The following is an 18,466-nucleotide window of genomic DNA, read 5'->3' as shown; positions in this document are numbered from 1 at the left end:
CTAAAACTAATGGTATTTCTGAGGTGATTCATCAACCTCCTGAACCCACCTGTCCTGGGGACTCAGCTCTTAGTCCAGCAGCCAGGCCCAGGCACCAGTGCCCAATGACAGACTGATGCCCACCCTTGTCAGCTGTGCTCTCTTTCTCAGTGGCATTTGGGAAAACCCCTGGGACAGCACGTTGAGGCTGGAGAAAGAACCTGAGCCTGGATCTATCCTCAGGTAACCATCACTGCTTTTCAGTCATGCTAAGAGCTGATGCTGATTTGGAAGGACAGCTGTGTCTGTGGTGTGTTGGAGCACTCTGCAGCCCTGGGGAGCAATGAAAAGCAGGAGCTGATGTCCAAGCTACTCTACAAATAGTCGAGTGAGAGACACTGAGGGCTTTTGTCAGTTCCCCATCAACTCTGCATTGAGTCCTCTCTGATAACTAGGGTCATGCAAAGCCTCCAACATGGGTGCCTGAGCAGACTCGTGTTACTCTAGAGAGGAAGATCCCACCAATAGTGGGACAAAGACGAAGGTTAAGTGGATGCTTCACGAGCAACAGTCTCCAATTCACAGGATGGAAACCCAACACCTTTCAGCTGAGTTTCTGTGTACAATGGTGGAGTGTGTTCACCTTAGACTGGGTCTCTAGAACCATTTCTGTTGCCTGTGAGAGGGCAAGTCAGTAAGTACAGGAAGGTTATGAACAAGGAATCCTGTCCAGTGTCTGGCTGATGGGTCTTTTTCCCGTGCTGGCATGCAGATGAGGGGCAAGGTAGGGCTCTCCACAAAGTCCTTTTGGGCATGACCTGTAAGGCCAGAAACAGCTTTCAGCTTGGCTTGCCTCTGTCCCCATCCACCTGTCACTTCACCAGCTTGCTCCCTGTCCCCATTTCCCATCTCTCTTTTCCTGGACTCTGAAAGGCTGAGCTGTGTGTCCCTGCACCCTTCTGTCTTCAGGATCTTCCCCCTCCTCACCCCCGCATCATCCTGCTTTGCAGCCATGCCCATTGGTCTTCTGATTCACTGATTGTCTCCACATCTGTCTCTCTTAAAGACTGCTCTCTGCTTCAGCAGCAGAAGTCCTGAGCTGTTCCTCTCCCACCTCTGACCATTTCTTCTTGCCACAACAGTTCCTCCATGGGGCACACAGCATCCTCTGCCCTTGCCCTACCCTGATATGGCATTTCAGCTCTTCTTGCACCCATTTAGCCTTCTCTCTCCCCCAAGTTTTGAGACCATCCCTACAGAGACTGGAAGCATTGTCTCTAACACATCTAGCAGAGAAGCTCCTACACCCTGTGTCACTCTGTTCCCTAGCATCTTTCTCTCTTCTGGACTTCACACATTGCAGAAGCACATTCAGGAGTCCTCAGTGTATACAAATGTAAGGTGGGGTTGTATTCCTACTAATGTAAGGTGGGGTCTTATTCCTCCTCTGATGCTTGATGACACAAGCTTACATCACTTTCTTGAACTGGATGCCCCCAGCACTTGAGCTGAGTCTTCTTGCCTGCACTACTGCATTCCTGCTCTGGAAATCCCGGGGCCTTTCATCTTTATGCTCAGAAGAAGCCCTTCATAGCAGAATGGGCATGGCTCAGACCTGGAAATGAAAAGGCAGCAGTGCTGGAAACCCAAGCACAGCCCATATCATTAGCTGTAATAGTTTGCATCCAAGATGAGCTTGTCAGGAAATTGTTACCTCTGCCAAGGGTTCCTCTGCTCCTGCAGCAGTGAAGGGCAGGTATAAAAGGCAGCCCAAGCCCTGGCTCTCTCATTGCCTTCTCTTGGATCCTTCTTCTTGGGAACCAGGTGAGTTTTAGATGCTTTTTCCTTCTCCTCCTAAATGAGATTTCCAGACAGTGGAACTCTCAGCTGATACAGCCTCTTTCCTGTAGTGGATATTTGGATCTCCAAGACATGACAGAGGCAATTGGGAAGAAGGTCTCCTTGGAGAGAAGCTAGGGTGTGGCTGAGGGGGAGTTTGGGTTATGATAAAGGAGAAAATCTCTCTGGGCCAGGTTGCTCTATATTGAGCAATGAAGACTGTTTGGACCACGGCCAAGCCTACAGCTCCAGATACATTTTTTACCAGGGATCATTCAGTGTAACCAGACTGCTCTGCTTCCTTTCCCTGTCTCCCAGGTGCACCTCCAGCCCCAGGACATGTCCTGCTACAACCCCTGTCTGCCATGCCAGCCCTGTGGCCCAACCCCTCTGGCCAACAGCTGCAATGAGCCCTGTGTCAGGCAGTGCCAGAGCTCCACTGTTGCCATTGAGCCTCCTGCTGTGATTGTGACCCTGCCCGGACCCATCCTCAGCTCCTTCCCACAGAACACCGTCGTGGGTTCCTCCACCTCTGCTGCTGTTGGCAGCATCCTCAGCTGTGATGGAGTGCCCATCAACTCTGGCTGCTGTGACCTCTCTGGCATTTCCAGCCGCTACTATGGCAGAAGGTTAAGATAAAGATGCTCAAAAAGCCCCAAGGGGACACACCAATGAACTCAGAACATGGCACTGCACAGAAGATCAAGACTTTTCAGAGCTGTTTCCCACATAGCTGAGTGGCTTTGCCTTTGTTTGCCTTTTCTTGTTTTGCTTTGCTTTCCTTTAGCAGCAAGGTCCCACCAAAGCCAGCCTGGTGGGGACCATCTCTCTCCTCTCCCTCTAAGGGGCAAGCAGACAGACATCATTCAGGAACTTCTCTACGCTCATGGACTGCAGAGTCTTGGCTTCTCTGGGAGCTCTGTGCACTGTTGTCTGCCAGTTGGAGTGATTTCCTTTCCCTCTTTGCTCTCATTAAAGTTGTGCTGCATTCAAACATGGCCTCCATGTGGTCCTTCCCTCTGTGCACATGAGCTGTGAAAGGAGAAGGGTGTTGCTCTGGGATAAAAGGGTGTGAGAGTACATGGAGATGGATGTCCATTCACAGAGTAATGGGTGATTGGGGCAACATGGTCTGTGGCCAAAATGTTGTGGTGAGGGGAGTTCAATCCAGGGTGCAGCTGGTCACAGGTGATGTTCCCAAGGGGTCTGTGCTGGGGACAGTTCTGTTTCATATTTTTAGAAACCCTCTGTAGGATGGGATCCATGGCATCCTCAGCCAGCTTGCAGATGACACAAAATTTGGCAGCTGTGTTCATCTGCCTGTAGGGCAGGAAGGCTCTGCAAAGGGATCTGAACAGGTTGGATCATTGGGAGGATGCCATCTGTACGAGGTCAAACAGGGCCAAATTCCAGGTCATTCACCTGGGCCAAAGGAGAAGCAGAGCTGCCAGGGGAGAGCTGAGGGCCCCTTCCCCCCAGCTCATCCTTGCACAGACACAGCCCCTCCCTCCCCCGGGTTGTTGCACAGCCAAGGAAGCTCCCTGCACCAGGGTGTCACCCACAGCACAGAGGTACAAGGCACTGTCAGAGCCCTCGACCTCCTCCAGCTGCAGGAGGCTGTATTTCCCTGTGGTATTCAGCAAGGTGGTGAGACGGCCTCTGTGCTTGGAGCCAGCTGCTGCCTGAAACAAGACCAGCTGAGGAGCTTGGCCTTTCCTCTGCTGGTACCACTGCAGGCTTTCAAAATTAGAAACCTGGTACATGCATGTGGTCTGAAAGGTGCCTCCTTCCTGTATTGTGATTTCTCCTTCTTGCTGGGTGACAGTGGTCTGTCCCATGGTGCCTGGAAGAAATCAAGAGTCAGTGGTTCTGCAGAGAAAGCCTCTAGAAAGCAAGTAAGTGGATGCAAAACTCTGATGGAGAAGGCTCCCTGTCCTTCGCCCTGTATGAAAGCCCTGAGTCCAATGCACAGCCAGAGGGAGAGTGGTTTTGGACAGGTGATTAGAGCTGTCACACAGCATGGACCCTGAGGAATGCAATTCTGTGTCTCTGCTCTTCCTCCTCCCTGGTCTTTGACTGCCAAGAGGATCAGGGACCAGCCTGACATGTCTAAAGATTGCATCCTGGCACCAGAACCCCGACAGCAGATAGCAGGGCACAAGGTACTATGGCAAAAAGTTTCATCTGCCTTCCTCATCCCTGTCAAACACAATGTTGAGTACTGGCTGACCTGAGAGACAGGAGGAGACTGGAGGCCATGGCAGCCAGCCACAGACAGGTACTGTCTGTGAGGCAGCAGTTTTGACAGAACTTTTTTTATTTCCCTGGAAAAGGAAAAGGTTAAGGCTCCAGAGACAGTTGAGACCTCTGGTGGTGACAGAAGGTTGATAGGAGGGGTGAGGTAGAGAGCTGGCTTGAAAGGTCTGAGGCATCTCTCCTCTCTTTCTTTCTCCTTAACATGAATATCAGTGTCTTGAGAGCACTGGTGCAAAACCACAAATATCAGATGTTATTTGGCATCATCTCCATGCAGTTCAAGAGAATTTCTTCTCATAGAACTTGTTGAGGTTGCTCAAGGATTCCAGAGGGGAAGTATCTAGAAAACCAAGCCTGACTCATCCTGTTAACTTCTTGTTATTCCCACAGGATCCTGATAAGGCTGTGAAGAGTTTCCAGGGGAGAAGAAGAGGTGTGCACTGAGGGAAAGGCAGGACTTACCCAGCGGCTGCCCCAGGAAGGCAGGGAGGATGAGGTACCTGAGGTACATGTTGAGACCAACCTGCCTGTTTGTGGAGTGAGAGTCAGAAAAACACCTCCCAGCACTGAGATAACAGAGCTGCCGGAATCGATGCTGTTGCAGGACTGTGGAAGAGAAATGATCTGTTCTTCCTGTGCTTGAAATGCTCCTTCTGCGTTTCCCCCTCCTTCAGCAGCAACACCTAAGGCTCCCTCAGCCAATGACATTTGAACACCTCCACAACAGGGCGGCCTTGTGGGTTCTGTGCAATGTATGGAGTCTTGTGTCTTTCTGATGGGTCTTGCTGGGGTTAGTCAGTTAAGCCGTACATGGAGAGGGCTGTACACTGAAAATAAAATATTGTCTCTTGATTGAGCAAAAATACACCCAATCTGGCATGAGGCAACAGAGGCACCATTTCTCTGTTTATAGTCTTCAAAATGTATCAAAGTTATTTCCATCAACAGACCTCTCCTCCACATATGGCATCATCTGTCACTGTTTACACTCCTTAAAATGTATCAAGGCTAATCTCATCAAGGAACCCCACTCCTCTGACAGGACTGAAAAATTAAATGCTAATCAGGATGGCTCATGATAGAGTTGTCTGACAGGTAATGCAAATTAGTATCAAGTACAAGAACTAAAGAATTCCAGGAAAACCTGAATACCAAAGGGAAGGCCTGCACTTACCAATTTGCAACCTCTGACAACAATTGGTGAGAAGAAGGAATTTTTACTCTAAATATTCAGAGGAAAAAGGAGAAAATCAGCATCAAAAAGTAGTGAGAAAGAAGCAGAAGTCAGCAGAATCAGCACCAGCAATGACTTCAAAGAGACAGCAACCCCAGTGTCGATACTTCAGAAGGTGAAAAGAAAGATAATCCCTTTCTTCTCCTTTTTTTTCCTTAAAAGTTTCTCCTGGGGGTGATTCATTAGTTTAAAGACCTGTTTTCCCTGCATTTTCTCCCAAGACTCCTGTAGGTGTGGTGTTGTTTTCCCTTAAATAAACCATTGTAATTTGCTTAAACCATAAAGCTGGTTACTTTTGCAATTTGTGGAACATATATGTGCAGGGGCTAATATTTCCTCAGAAACAAAATATAAAATATTAATAGTTAGGGACCATGGCAGTGCTTGAGCATCCTCCCAGGCAGACAGACCCTGGTGTAGAAGTGCTGCCTCTAAGCTCCAGGTGTCACTGTCAAAGGGGCTTGTGAGACCTGAAAATTCAGGTAAGAGCCCAAAGGAAGAGGTCAAGCACTCTGCTGCCAGGTAATAGGGGGCTGCAGGCAGTTTTCCTGCTGTTTGTTCCTCCTGGACATCACAACTCTAACCAGGCTCAGGCAAGGGAGGAGTGTCCATGGAGAACTTCTCCTACCATGGAGAACCCAGACAGAAAAAGGGGTTTACCTCTCATGATGATGGAGACAGGCCTTCAGCAGAGCAAATAAGCTCCTTGTCCTCCAGTAATGTCTGAAAGGAGTTTCTCGCTCTCTCTCTCCTGACAGAAACTTCCTTTCCTTTCTCAAGTGTTTCTGGGAAGAGCACTTACTGTAAACATCCTACCCAGAATCACACACACCCCCTCTTCCTGGGAGAACACTGAGTGCATTCCTCTGCTTTGCAGATTTCTAGTCCCTGCTCACTCAGCTATCAGGTTTTGTCCCCCCTTATAGGGGAATAGCATCTCCCGGGAGGCTGCGAAAGGAACTGCGGGGACCCCCCGGCTGTGAACTGAGGGGACCCCCCAGGGCCGGCCGGAGCGGCAGCGCCCCCTGGCGGTCCCGCCCGGGGCTGTCCCCCCGCCCCACACTCCCGGCCCCGCCCGCCGCGGTTCTTGCGCGGCCGCAGCCGCGGATCCTCTCCCCGCGTCTGCTACGGCACAGTAATACACCGCCGCGTCCTCGCGCCGGGGCCCGGAGAGCTATGGAAGGGAACTGAGGCTACTAGGTGGTAGAGCCTTCGGTGGTCTCTGCTCACATCTTTTCCATGACCACCTTTGCACTGGGGGGACCGACTTAGCCGGGGGACACCCTGGGGACAGCCCAGCAGGGATTCCGAAGCGTTCAGAAGAAAGAAAAGGCCTAAATATGGTATTGACGGTGTTTAGGTATCAAGGAGGGAATGTACTTTAAGGGAAACAGCACATTCGAGGAGTCAGTGTCCTTGGGCAAGACCCATCTGCTCTGTTACGCCTTGCTCTAAGAAGCAGAGAGGACTGAATATCAATCAGCATGAGTAGACCAGAATGTGTTGGAGTGGCTGTGCCATCCTACATTACATGTTGGTGGGTATTAAGGCGGAAATAACCTTCCACTGTTTAAGAGGATGGACTTTCTTTTTGGCAACATCAAATAAAAAGCACAGTGTCATGGGAGGGAAGCAGAAGTTCTCTATGGACACAATAGTCCAGTGTATAACTGGAAAATCTACCTGGGTTATTCTGATGCTTAATGAGTTCAGGGTTCCCACCCCCCCACCATCTGAAGGGATGTAAGGTTCACTCACTGTCTGTATTGGTCGATTTAGTCTACCTTATTGAAACAGCCAGTTTACTATGTTGTGTCCTTCCAGGTCTCTCTGAGATTTGAAAAGGATGCTGCATCACATCCCTCACCCATGAACCTTCCCTGGTTTTGAGCAGAAGCAGGAAAAAACAGCCAGCAGAATTTTTCCTGGGGAACACTGTAAGGGGGGATATGGTCAAATAGAGAAGCTGAGCTGCTCTTGTCAACAGAACCAGAAAAAACCCCAAAACGATGTCCCAGGCAGACATCAGTGGCCTTTACTGGACTCTTACAACATGAGGGGTGAATCTCCTGCCCACACTCAGTTTTTTTTCTCCAGAAATGCTTAGACCTCTTATCCTGTCCTGCAAAAGATGCCTCTACTGAGGAATGTACCAAGGCATAACACAGGAACTGAAAAGACAGCAATTCAGGAATCTAAAACAGCCTACAGCATTAGCTGGGATGTTTACATTCAGGATGAGCTTGTTAGCAAATAGCCACATCTCCAAGGGATGCTTCTGGAAGCCTGGGGCAGGAAAGATCCATGATAAAAGGCAGCCCAGCTCATCACTCTCTCACCCACTTCTCTTGCCTCCTTTCCTTGGGAAGCAGGTGAGTCTGAAGCCCTTCTTTTCTGCTTTCTTTAAAATGAGGTCTCACCTCAATGGACCTCTTATCTCATACCATCTTTGTTCTGTGTCAGATCTTGGGGCTCCTTGTTAGAGATAAAGGGAAGCAGGGAGAAGGATTTTTATGGATGGAGGCTGAAATGCACTGAGGTGCATTCTGGACTATGAGTGAGGCTTTGGCCAGATAAAGCATGGTGGTTCTTTTTGGGCCTCTGCAAGATGGAGGCAAAAAGCTCTCATGGCTCTATGCAGTCTCTGCCTCCTAGGGCTTCATGTTCTGTGGTTTCCTCATGGTGTGGTGACCGGCTGCTCCTTACATCTCCCTATACAATATGCTTCCTCCTTGCCCTCTCTCCCAGGTGAACCTCAAGCATCCAAGACATGTCCTGCTACACTCCGTGCCAGCCCTGCTGCCAGCCCTGTGGCCCAACCCCTCTGGCCAGCAGCTGCAATGAGCCCTGTTGCAGGCAGTGCCAGAGCTCCATCGTTGTCATTGAGCCCTCCCCCGTGGTGGTGACCCTGCCCGGACCCATCCTCAGCTCCTTCCCACAGAACACTGCCGTGGGCTCCTCCACCTCTGCTGCTGTTGGCAGCATCCTCAGCTGTGATGGAGTGCCCATCAGCTCTGGGGGTGTGGACCTCTCCTGCATTACCAACCGCTACTGTGGTAACAGATGCCCACCTTGCTAAAAGTGCTTACAACTGCTTTGAACAAGGACACCCACTGACTCAGAATATGGTGTTCTGAGTACAGCACACTTCATGCTGTTGATTGAAGATCAGCTGGTCATGTCCGGCTGGACCTGCAAGGGCAGGATGGAAGGTTACAATATGGACTCTGAAAAGATGGACAATATCTCCTTCTCCTGTCTTCCTCTCACTCTTCTGTTCTCCTTACATTGTTGTCTTGTGTTTCCCACAAACCTGTTGTGAAGAGTCCGGAAAGCAGCTACTGCTGACCTGCTATGTTGTGCCAGGCAAATCTACAGGTATCCTGTGGGAATTCTGACACAGCTAAAGAGGAACTGCTTCCTGACTGCTCCTGCTCTTTCTGAAGCTCTGAGTGACCTCCTTTGCCTCTTTACACTCATTACAATATTGATGCAACCTCCCTGTGTCCTCAGCAGAGCCTTACATCAGGGAAACATTTCAAGCAACTGGCTCATTTCAAGAAACTGTTCATGTTTCACCAGGAGCAGTGAGCATTGTGGTGAATATACATCTCTATAACAAGCCTGGAGAGTGGTAGCAGGATGCTCTACCTCAGGGGACCTACCTCAGTTTCCCTTTATGATTCAGTTCTTTGTCTTTCAGCTTCTTACTCTTTGTCTCAGCTTCACTGCCCTTAGCCTGGAATTGGAGAGTTTCCACAGAAAGCAAAGGTCAGAGCAGGATACTCTGAACAGGTAACAGTTTAGGAAGTACCAACAGGAGGCCAAGTTGATACCTGTGGTGTCAGCTGCTCTCCTGTGCTGAAAAACATGGGGCTCAGTTTGAGTCCAGCTAGGCTAAGCAAAGACAAAAGGAGAAGATAAACATAGTAAGAAGATAAAGATAAGGACAGAAAATATATGAATTTGTAAAATGAGGGAAAAGGCTTTTCCTTTGTTTCAGTTTTGTTCTCGAATAGCAGATGTTGGAGGTATGGCTAAGTAGTTAAATGACAGCATCCAACACTTTATGCTATTAAAGCCTTGTCCCATTTTTGATCAGTGAGAATCCTATAGAGCTTCTTACTCTAGAAGGTGTGCCGGACCTTCTCCCTCCACTGGTGATGCCTGCTCACATGATTGCTCCTGAGAAGAAGGAAAAGGGATACCTAGCCATAGCCATTGAAGTGTAAGAAGTATCAAATCCAAACCTATGAATATTTTAAGTTTTTAGGATCCTTACAAAACTGCAGTCATTGTATTATAGTGTCTTTAGGTATTGCTGTAATAATTGTTCTAGAGCTCGTATAAACCTACTGATAAGTAATTTGAGAGTTCTCAATTAACCTTGTGGAACAGCTATCCTAATATCTGATGATGTGCACATTTTATTACTAAGACACCATCTTGGTTTTTATCCTAACACCTTGTTCTGCTACCCAAGCTTTTAAGACCCTTTGGAATAAACTCTCTTCTATACATATAAATCTTGTCTCCTGTTTTGTCCCATTTGAGACAAGAGCACTGGTGAGCACTTTCTTGGCACATCAGAACAACACAGTGGTTTTTGACTCGTGTGATTACCCTCAAAACAGGACTCTCTTTCTTTAAAGCATTGTGACCTTTTAAAACCACAATGCTCTGGATATTGCTTTCCTGAGGAAGCAACTGCAGCATCCCCTCCTTGCATGGTCTCTGGATACCACCAGGTCTTTTTTTTCCTGCATCACCATAACAATCTTTGAACAGATTTTAAAACATATTCTCACAATCCAGTACAGAATTATCGGATGTTGATGCATTTTATAAAATATGGAGTTTTCTCCATGACCACACCTACTGAAAATGTGTTTCAGAAGACCCAGACCAGCACCTCATTCAGTGATTATCGTAAATGTATTCTGTAAATAATTACAACCCCACTGCTAAGTGTTTGCTCTTGTAGCTCAATGCAGCCCATCCTGCTCTACTGCATGGTTTTTAAATGGACACTACAAAGTGTTTGAAGATTTTGTGAATACAGAGTCTGGCATGGCAGAGAGGACTGCACTGGATAATATTTTAATGGTCACTTTCAGCCTAAACCATCTTATGAGTCCATGATTATATGAATATTTTAGTTCCAATAGTAAACCCTACAGGGCGTGCCCCTGGGTTCTAGGCAACATTCTCTTATCAGGTGGAGTGTATGATGCTTCTGAGCCCTCCTCAGGCACTTGTAGCTGATACCAGAAAACCTGGGTTGCTATATGACCCCTGACAGAAGATGAGACATTCATCACTGATTTCCATAAAAACATTCCAGTCTCTACATGTTCTCAAGCTAGATAGGCCACAGAAGTGAAAGACACACTCCTCTATATCAGGCAAGGTGGACCCTCCAGTGACATCTCTTCTGTACAAAAAGCTTTCCTGGCTTTCCCAAGAAAGAATATACTTGTGCTGCTCTAGTTTGCAGAGGAGCACTTGAGCATTTTCCAGTACTGCAGATGCACTTTATCAAGCAATTCCTGAACAAGAGGGCTGGACTTGTAGGGAGTCTTCAGGGACATTTCTACCTCAGTCTTGTCTTCTGGAAATGCAGAAGCTATTTTCTCCCATTCTGCCATGGTTTGAGCTGACTCCAAAGAACCACATGGCTGCTCATTTCCCCTCTCCCATTTTGACATGGTGAGGACAAAATCCACCTCAAATTTGGTGGGTCAGGAAAAGGACTGTGAGGGTTCTATTCACCAGTTACGGTCAGGGGAAAACCAGACTCAACTTGGGGAAAAAATAAATTTAATTTATTATAAATCAAAACAAAAGAGGGTAAAGATAAAACAAAAACAGAGCTTAAATACTTTACCCCACACCTCCCTACTTCCCAATATCTCTACCTCCTCCCCCCCAAGTGGTACAGAGAAAGAGGGTTTATGATCTGTCTGTCACAGACTGTGTTTTGTCTCCTCTTCCTTCTCAGGAAGGATTCCTCACAGTCTTCCCACACTCCAATTTTATGTCTTTCCCATGAGATAAAGTCTTTTATGAACCCCTCCAATGTGAGTCCCATCCACAAGGCACAGTCCGTCAGGACCAGACTGCTCCAACACCGGTGGTCTGTGGAGCCACAGACCATTTCAGGAACAGTCACTTTCCTCGGCACGGGGTCCTCCAAGGGCTGCAGGTCCAAAATAGCTCAAACAGGATCCTTCATGGACTGCTTCACAACTGTTCCACTGTGGTTCTTCAGGGTCTGTTCCGCTGTGCTCCTCCATGGGTTACAGGGAACAGCCTTCATCTCACTACAGGATGTAGAGGCACTGCTGTTCGTGGCACTTTCTCCCTCCTCTTCCTCAGTGACCTGGGTCTCTCTGCTCCAGCATTGCTCTCCTCTCTGGTATCTCTCTATTCCCTGGAACTGCTCTCTCTCCTGGTGTTGCTCTCTCCATCCCCTCATTCCTCCTCTGCCCTGAAGTCTTATCACCACTCATTTCCACTTCTTGAATATGTCAGTCACAGAGGCACATCCATTGTCACTGATGGCCTCAACAGAAGCTAGACATGCTGGACAGTTTGGAACCAGGAGAGTTTTCAGCAGCTTCTCACAGGAGCCACCCCTGGGGCCCCTCTCCCCCCTCCAAAATATGGCACCATATCAACCCAGAACACATTCCAAATGACTAAGAAGATGGGGAGATCACTCCCCAGTCACCATCATGAGCACACCAGGCTTGACTTGAGGAAACAGATTTAAGTCATTATGAACTACACCTGAGTAGGATAATGAGATATAAAAGAAATCTTAAAACATGTTCCCCCCAACCACCACCTTTCAATTGGGCTCAAATTCAGTCCCAGTTTTTTGTTTCTCCTCCACCCCAGCTGAACCAGGGAACAGTGACTGGGGTTGTGGTAAGGTCATCACATGTTGTCTCTGCTGCTCCTTCCTCCTCTCTCTTTCCCAGCTCCTGTATGGGGTCTCTCCCATGGGAGACTCTCCTTCACAGACTTCTCTGGTGTAAGTCCATCCCATGGACTTCAGTTCTCCATTAACACTCCAGCGTGTGTCCTTTCCATGGGATGTGGTCCTTCAGGAACAGACGACTCCAGAGTGGGTCCCTCACAGGACCACAGGCTCTACCAGAAAACCTGTTTCAGTGTGTGCTCCTGTCCAAAGTTATTTGACACCTTTAGGAGGAAGAGAATTGAAATCCCAGCAGTGCAGTCCACCTGCCTGGGAAGCAGAGCACAAGTGAACATGGGAACAAGTTGGGAGGGAGGAGGAAGAAAAGGAAGAAAGGAAAAAGACACAGCAAGTCTTCATGAAAAGAAGCCCTTGGATGACCAGCCAAGGACTGTGAGGCTGTGAGTGGCTGTGGATCTTCCTGTCAATTTGGCCACTGGCAACCCCACCAGTGTGCCCCAGGCCAACATCACTTGTCTGCACTGCATCCATTCAGCAATTGAACTGAGGCTTCTGCTGACAGTGACACATTCCTGCCCTGGAAATCCTGGGGCCTCTCAGTTCTAGTGTTCAGAAGAAGCCTTTGCTAGGGAATGGGTATGGCATTAGCCAGGAAATGAAAAGGTAGAATTGGGAAAACAACCACTGAGGCCATGTCATTACCTGGGATATTTTCCATGCCTCATGAGCACCTTAGAAAATTGCCACTTCCTCTGGGAGTGAAGCTACCTCTGGGCCTGGGGCAGGTCAGGGCCACCATAAAAGCCAGCACAGCTCTTCATTCTCCAAGCCATTTCTCTCACCTCCTTCCTTTTGGGGACCAGGTGAGTGTGAAGGTTTTTCCCCATGACCTTTTCTGGTCATACAGATGTCTGGTACTCCAACTTATGCTAGGTCATAGAGCTACTTGTCATGAGGGTTTGAAGATGGGTGAAGATTTCAATCAGAAATAGGCAGCAGCCTCATCGGGCCTGGTGGTGGGCTCCTCCACCTCTGCTGCTGTTGGCAGCATCCTCAGCTCTGATGGAGTGCCCATCAGCTCTGGTGGTCTTGACCTCTCCTGCATTTCCAGCCACTACTATGGCAGAAGGTGCTCCCCTTGCTAGAGCCATTGGTGACAGATCAGATAAGAACCCCCAGAACCCCAAGAACCCCAGAATCAGAAGGTGATTCTGGACCGAGAACAGAGCTCCCGACCATGGATTTCAGAGAGACTGAGCACCCAGTGCTGCCCTCCTGAAGCAGAGGCAGTTGAAAACATGGACGAAGTTGCACTTTCTTGATTTAATTTCTCTCCCATCTCTTTCTTATCTTCTCTTATTTTTAACTCTAAAAGCCCTCCTGGGGTATCTCTTGGCCTCTCTCCCTCTGTGGGGAGTCACATGGATATTCTGTGGGTTCTCTGCTGTGAGTGGTGGGCACATACTTTCTGCATCTGCCAGAGATTTCCCACTACCAGCAATCTCCTGTTTAAGGGAACTCATTTCCCTCTTCAGAACCATTAAAGTTTTCTGCATCCCAGCCTCTGCCTCCATGTAATCCTTTTCTTGGTGAGCATGTTTTCTATTTCCAAGGAAGAAAGGCACTGCCTTAGCTGTCGGGGAGTGAGGTGGGTGCACAAGGGGACCTGTCCTAAGTCCCAGAGAAAAGGAAGGGTGGGACACAGGGCAATGGTCCCTTCCAGTCACTGTCTCTTGGACATGATGAAGACACACTGAGCTCCTCCAAAACCAGTGGTGATCAGGCTCTGGCATTCTTGAATGTTTGTTTAGGTATTGCCCCTTGGCCTTAGAGCATGTCCTGCAGATGGTGGCCCAACCACTGCTATCCCCCAGAGGGGAACCTGGTGCTGCTGCAGGTTCTGAGAGGTCAGCAGCTGACAAGCCTGTGCAGAAGGCAGTTCTTCATGGTTTGGATAGTTTTATGTTGGGAAGAGTGGTTCAGTCAGAAGACTGCACAAAAGAATGCAGCAATTAGGACAGAGAGAGAATAATCCTTTGAAACCTATCCTGTGAATGATGGGACACCCAAGGGAAAGGACAACAAGGACAGGTCACCTATGTACCTATTTCTACTCTGCAGACAGTTCACCGTACAGCCCAGCAGTTACACAGCTGTGCAGAGCTGGAGCATCTCAATGACTGATGTTGATGTCACCCTGGCCAGGCCACACACAGAGGCATCCAATGCCCAATTACTGAATCACAGATTTTCATGGGTAAGATCATTGAGTCCAACGCCCTGCCAGAGCAGGATCACCTAATGTAAGTCACAGAAGAACATGTCCAGGAAGGTTTTGACTTTTTTCCAGAGAAGGAAAGAGAGACTCCACAACTTCACTGGGCAGCCTGTTCCAATATTCTGTCAACCTCACAGTGAATGAGCTTTTCCTTATGTTTATGTGGAACCTCCTCTGCTCCAGCTTGTACCTGTTATCCCTTATCCTGTCACTGGACATCCCTGAGCAGAGCCTGGCTCCATCCTCCTGCCACTCACCTCTACATATTTATAAGCATTTTTCAGCTCCCCCCTCATTCTCCTCTCCAAGCTCAGAGCCCCTCAGCTCCTTCAGCCTTTCCTCACCAGATGTTCCACTCCCTTCAGCAGCTCTGTGCCTCTGCTCTGGACTGTCTCTAGCAGTTCCCTGTCCTTCTGGAATTGAGGGGCCCAGAACTGGACACAATATTCCAGATGTGGCCTCACCAGGGAAGAGTAGAGGGGAAGGAGAACCTCTGTTGACCTACTGACCACCCCCCTTCTAATGCACCCCAGGTGCCATGGGCCTTCTTGGCCACAAGGGCACATTGTTGGCTCATGGTCATCCTTCTGTGCACCAGATCTCTTTCCTCTGCACTGCTCTCTAAAGTGTCAGTTCCCAGCCTATACTGGTACAGAGGGCTGTTCTTTCCCAGATGCAAGACTCTACACTTGCCCTTGCTGTATTTCATCAAATTTCTCCCTCCTCAACCCTCCAGTCTGTGTGGGTCTCTCTGAACGGCACCACAGCCTTCCGGTGTCACCACTGCTCCCAGTTTTGTGTCACCAGCAAACTGACTGTCACTGCACTCTGTTCCCTCATCCAGGTCACAGATGAATATGTTTAATAGGGTAAATAGGGTCCCAGTCCTGACCCCTGAGGGATTCCACTAGATATAGGCCTCTAACTAGACTCTGTCCCATTCACCACAACTCTCTGACTTCTTTAACCAGTTCACAAATCACCTCACTACATGATCATCCAGAGCACACTTCCTCAGTTTGGCTGCAAGGATAGCATGGGAGATGGTTGCAAATACTTTACTGAAATCTAGATTAATGACATCCACTGCACTACCATTATATATTGCCTGGTATATCTTCACAAAAGGCTATCAGTTTGGTTAAACATGACTTCCCCTTGGTAAAACCACGCTGAGGGCTCCTAATGACCTTCTTCTCCTTGGTATGCCTAGAGACAGTGCCAATGATAGGTTGTTCCATCACCTTCACAGGGATGGAGTCGAGGCTGATCGGTCTACAGTTTCCAGGGTTCTCCTTCTTGCCCTTTTTGAAGACTGGAGTGACATTTACTTTCCTCCAGTCTTCAGGTACCTCTCCTGTTCCTCATGACCTACCAAAGATGATGGAGACTGGCCTAGCAAGAACTTCCACCAGCTCCCAAAGCACTAACTGTTGCATCCCATCAGGACCCATAGATTTATGGTTTTTCAGATTGCTTAACTGATCCTAAATGAGTCTTCATCAACCAAGGCAAACTCCTCCTTTATCCTGACTTCCTCTGAGGCCTCACCAGTCTAAAAGTATCGAGGACAGTCTCCAGTAGCATAAACGGAGACAAAGAAGGCATTCAGTAACTCTACCTTCTTTATATCATCTGTCACCAGGGCACCCAGCTCACTCAAAAGACAGACCGTATTGCCTCTAGTGTTAGTTTTGTTTTCAATGTATTTGAAAAAGCCTTTTCTTTTGTCCTTGGCCTCTTTTGCAGGAATTAATTCCAAGCTGGCCTTGGAACCTCCTGGTTGCCTCCCTGCACCCCATCACCTATGGCTCTTCTGTGGTACTTGGCCTCCTGCCAGACATAACACATCTTTCCCCTGAGTCAGCTCTTCCTCTGGCAGGGTCTCATTCCCACCTCTGGTGATGTGCTCTCCCAGTGAGTTCTTGGACAGAGCTTTCCTGGTCCCACTGCAGAAGAAATGAGGCAGTGCTGAGGGGAGCCAATGAGATACACCATGAGAAGACCTCCAAGGACAAGCAGAGTGCAGTGGGGAGAACAGGCCCTCCAGATCCCAGCACACAGCCTTGCATCATGTGGAGAGTCCACAAGGTCATTCCATATGTTATCCAAAATAATTGCAATCATGTACTTCCAGGAAGCAGCATTGCCCCTTGGTTTGTTACTGACCTCACTTTGAATTGTGGCCATTGAGATGCAAGTCGAAGGGCAGGCACTCTCTGCCCTGCAGGAGTACCTGAAGAACAATGTGAAGTGGAGAGAGGTGTAAAGCAAAGAGCATCAAGAAGGAACCATTGCACAAACAGCACCAGTCTCCTGCACTGCCTGTCACTTCACCAGAGCCATTGCAAAGAATACCCACATTGCCCACAGAGAAAAGAATGAGACCTGAGAGTCTTTTGCCACATTCTGCTGCCTCTCAAGCCATAGAAAAGGGACCCTACCAAAAAAGGATCTTGGTTTGCAGATGCACAGGGGAAGCAGAGCTGCCAGGGGAGAGCTGAGGGCCCCTTCCCCCCAGCTCATCCTTGCACAGACACAGCCCCTCCCTTTCCCGGGTTGTTGCACAGCCAAGGAAGTTCCCTGCACCAGGGTGTCACCCACAGCACAGAGGTACAAGGCACTGTCAGAGCCCTCGACCTCCTCCAGCTGCAGGAGGCTGTATTTCCCTGTGGTATTCAGCAAGGTGGTGAGACGGCCTCTGTGCTTGGAGCCAGCTGCTGCCTGAAACAAGACCAGCTGAGGAGCTTGGCCTTTCCTCTGCTGGTACCAGGTGAGGCCATAAAAGTTAGGGCCCTGGTAAGTGCAGGTTGTTTTGAAGGCGTCTCCTTCCTGTATTGCAATTTCTCCTTCTTGCTGGGTGACAGTGATCTGCCCCATGGTGCCTGGAAGAAATAACAGAATCATTCGGGTTGGAAAGGACCTCTGAGATCATCAAATCCAACCCTTGATCCACTCCCCTCGTAGTTCCCAGCCCATGGCACTCAGTGCCACATACAGCTTCTTCTTAAAATCCTCCAGGAACAGAGAATCCACCCCCTCTCTGGACAGACCATTCCATTGCCTGATTACCCTCTCTGGAAATAATTTTTTCCTAATATCCAACCTAAACCTCTGGGCTCTAGCACATCTCCAGCATGGTGTGGGAAAATGAGAACTTTTGGGAGAAGTTTCATACCTGTCCACATTCCTTGTCTTAGTCTATGAAGTCTCCAAGGTCAAAGCAGGGAAAAGGAAGCCCAGGCAGTGCACAAATGGAGGAGGAGGAACGGATAGCCAAGCCATGCTGCATGACATGTGCCAGCTAAGTGAGAGACTGGAACACCTCATGAATGTGAGTGGGATGTGAGAGAGCTCTCATGTCCCTGTATCAGCTTTCAGTTGTCCTGTACATCAGAAAATGTGTGCTGCTGAGGTAGAGCAGAGCTTCTGTTGTGTCTGTGAAACACTCAAACCAGACAGATCAGCAGAGAGAGGCAGAGAGAGGTGGATGGTTGGCAAAGAAAAGCAAGGCAAGAGGTCTAAGGTGATCAGAAGAGGAGCTGTTTCAGTCTCATCTTTTCTTGGCTATCAGTAACAGCTTCTTGAGAAAGCAGGTGTGAAACCACCCTTGTGATCTGATGGTTCCCACCATTTGCCCATCATCCAAGAGCAGTCCCTGCAGAGAATTGTAGAGGGGTGAGGGTCTCCTGGGTGTAGGAGGAATCGTGCTGACAGGCAAAGCCAATGCTTACCCAGTGGTTGCCTCAGGAAGGCTGCGAGGATGAGGTACCCGAGGTGCATGCTGAGACCAATCTTGCTGCATATGTGAGGGAGACTCAGGAACCCACACATCCCCAGCAAGAGCCCCAAGAGACTGTAGCTGCAGGAAATGACTCTGCAAGGAGAACAAAGAAGGAAATGGGGAGGAGGAAATGCTTCTTCTTAGCATGCT

General features: G+C 48.8%; 2 protein-coding genes and 2 gene segments (V, D, J or C); 2 read left to right on the top strand and 2 right to left on the bottom strand.

Annotated features, from left to right (window-relative positions):
- Positions 1-1,669: 1,669 nt before the first annotated feature.
- Positions 1,670-2,562, top strand: LOC103531212 (feather keratin Cos2-3). Its single transcript, XM_030465868.1, is given in 3 exon segments — positions 1,670-1,714; positions 1,717-1,803; positions 2,137-2,562. Coding segments are annotated over 3 exon segments (453 nt in total). The 3' UTR covers positions 2,458-2,562.
- A 674-nt stretch (positions 2,563-3,236) lies between these two features.
- LOC103531220 lies at positions 3,237-4,585 on the bottom strand. The segment is given in 2 exon segments: positions 3,237-3,661; positions 4,537-4,585. Coding segments are annotated over 2 exon segments (474 nt in total).
- A 3,493-nt stretch (positions 4,586-8,078) lies between these two features.
- On the top strand, positions 8,079-8,387 carry LOC103531210 (feather keratin Cos1-1/Cos1-3/Cos2-1-like). The gene has a single exon (XM_008496839.2). It carries the CDS (start codon positions 8,079-8,081, stop codon positions 8,385-8,387), a length of 309 nt encoding a protein of 102 aa, XP_008495061.2.
- A 97-nt stretch (positions 8,388-8,484) lies between these two features.
- LOC103531221 lies at positions 8,485-18,315 on the bottom strand. The segment is given in 5 exon segments: positions 8,485-8,500; positions 8,974-9,047; positions 16,084-16,107; positions 17,137-17,417; positions 18,267-18,315. Coding segments are annotated over 5 exon segments (444 nt in total).
- Positions 18,316-18,466: the final 151 nt, after the last annotated feature.

The sequence above is a fragment of the Calypte anna genome, chromosome 27 (assembly GCF_003957555.1).
Source record: "Calypte anna isolate BGI_N300 chromosome 27, bCalAnn1_v1.p, whole genome shotgun sequence".
Lineage (NCBI taxonomy): Eukaryota > Metazoa > Chordata > Aves > Apodiformes > Trochilidae > Calypte > Calypte anna.
This window is presented reverse-complemented; position numbering and strand designations above follow the sequence as displayed.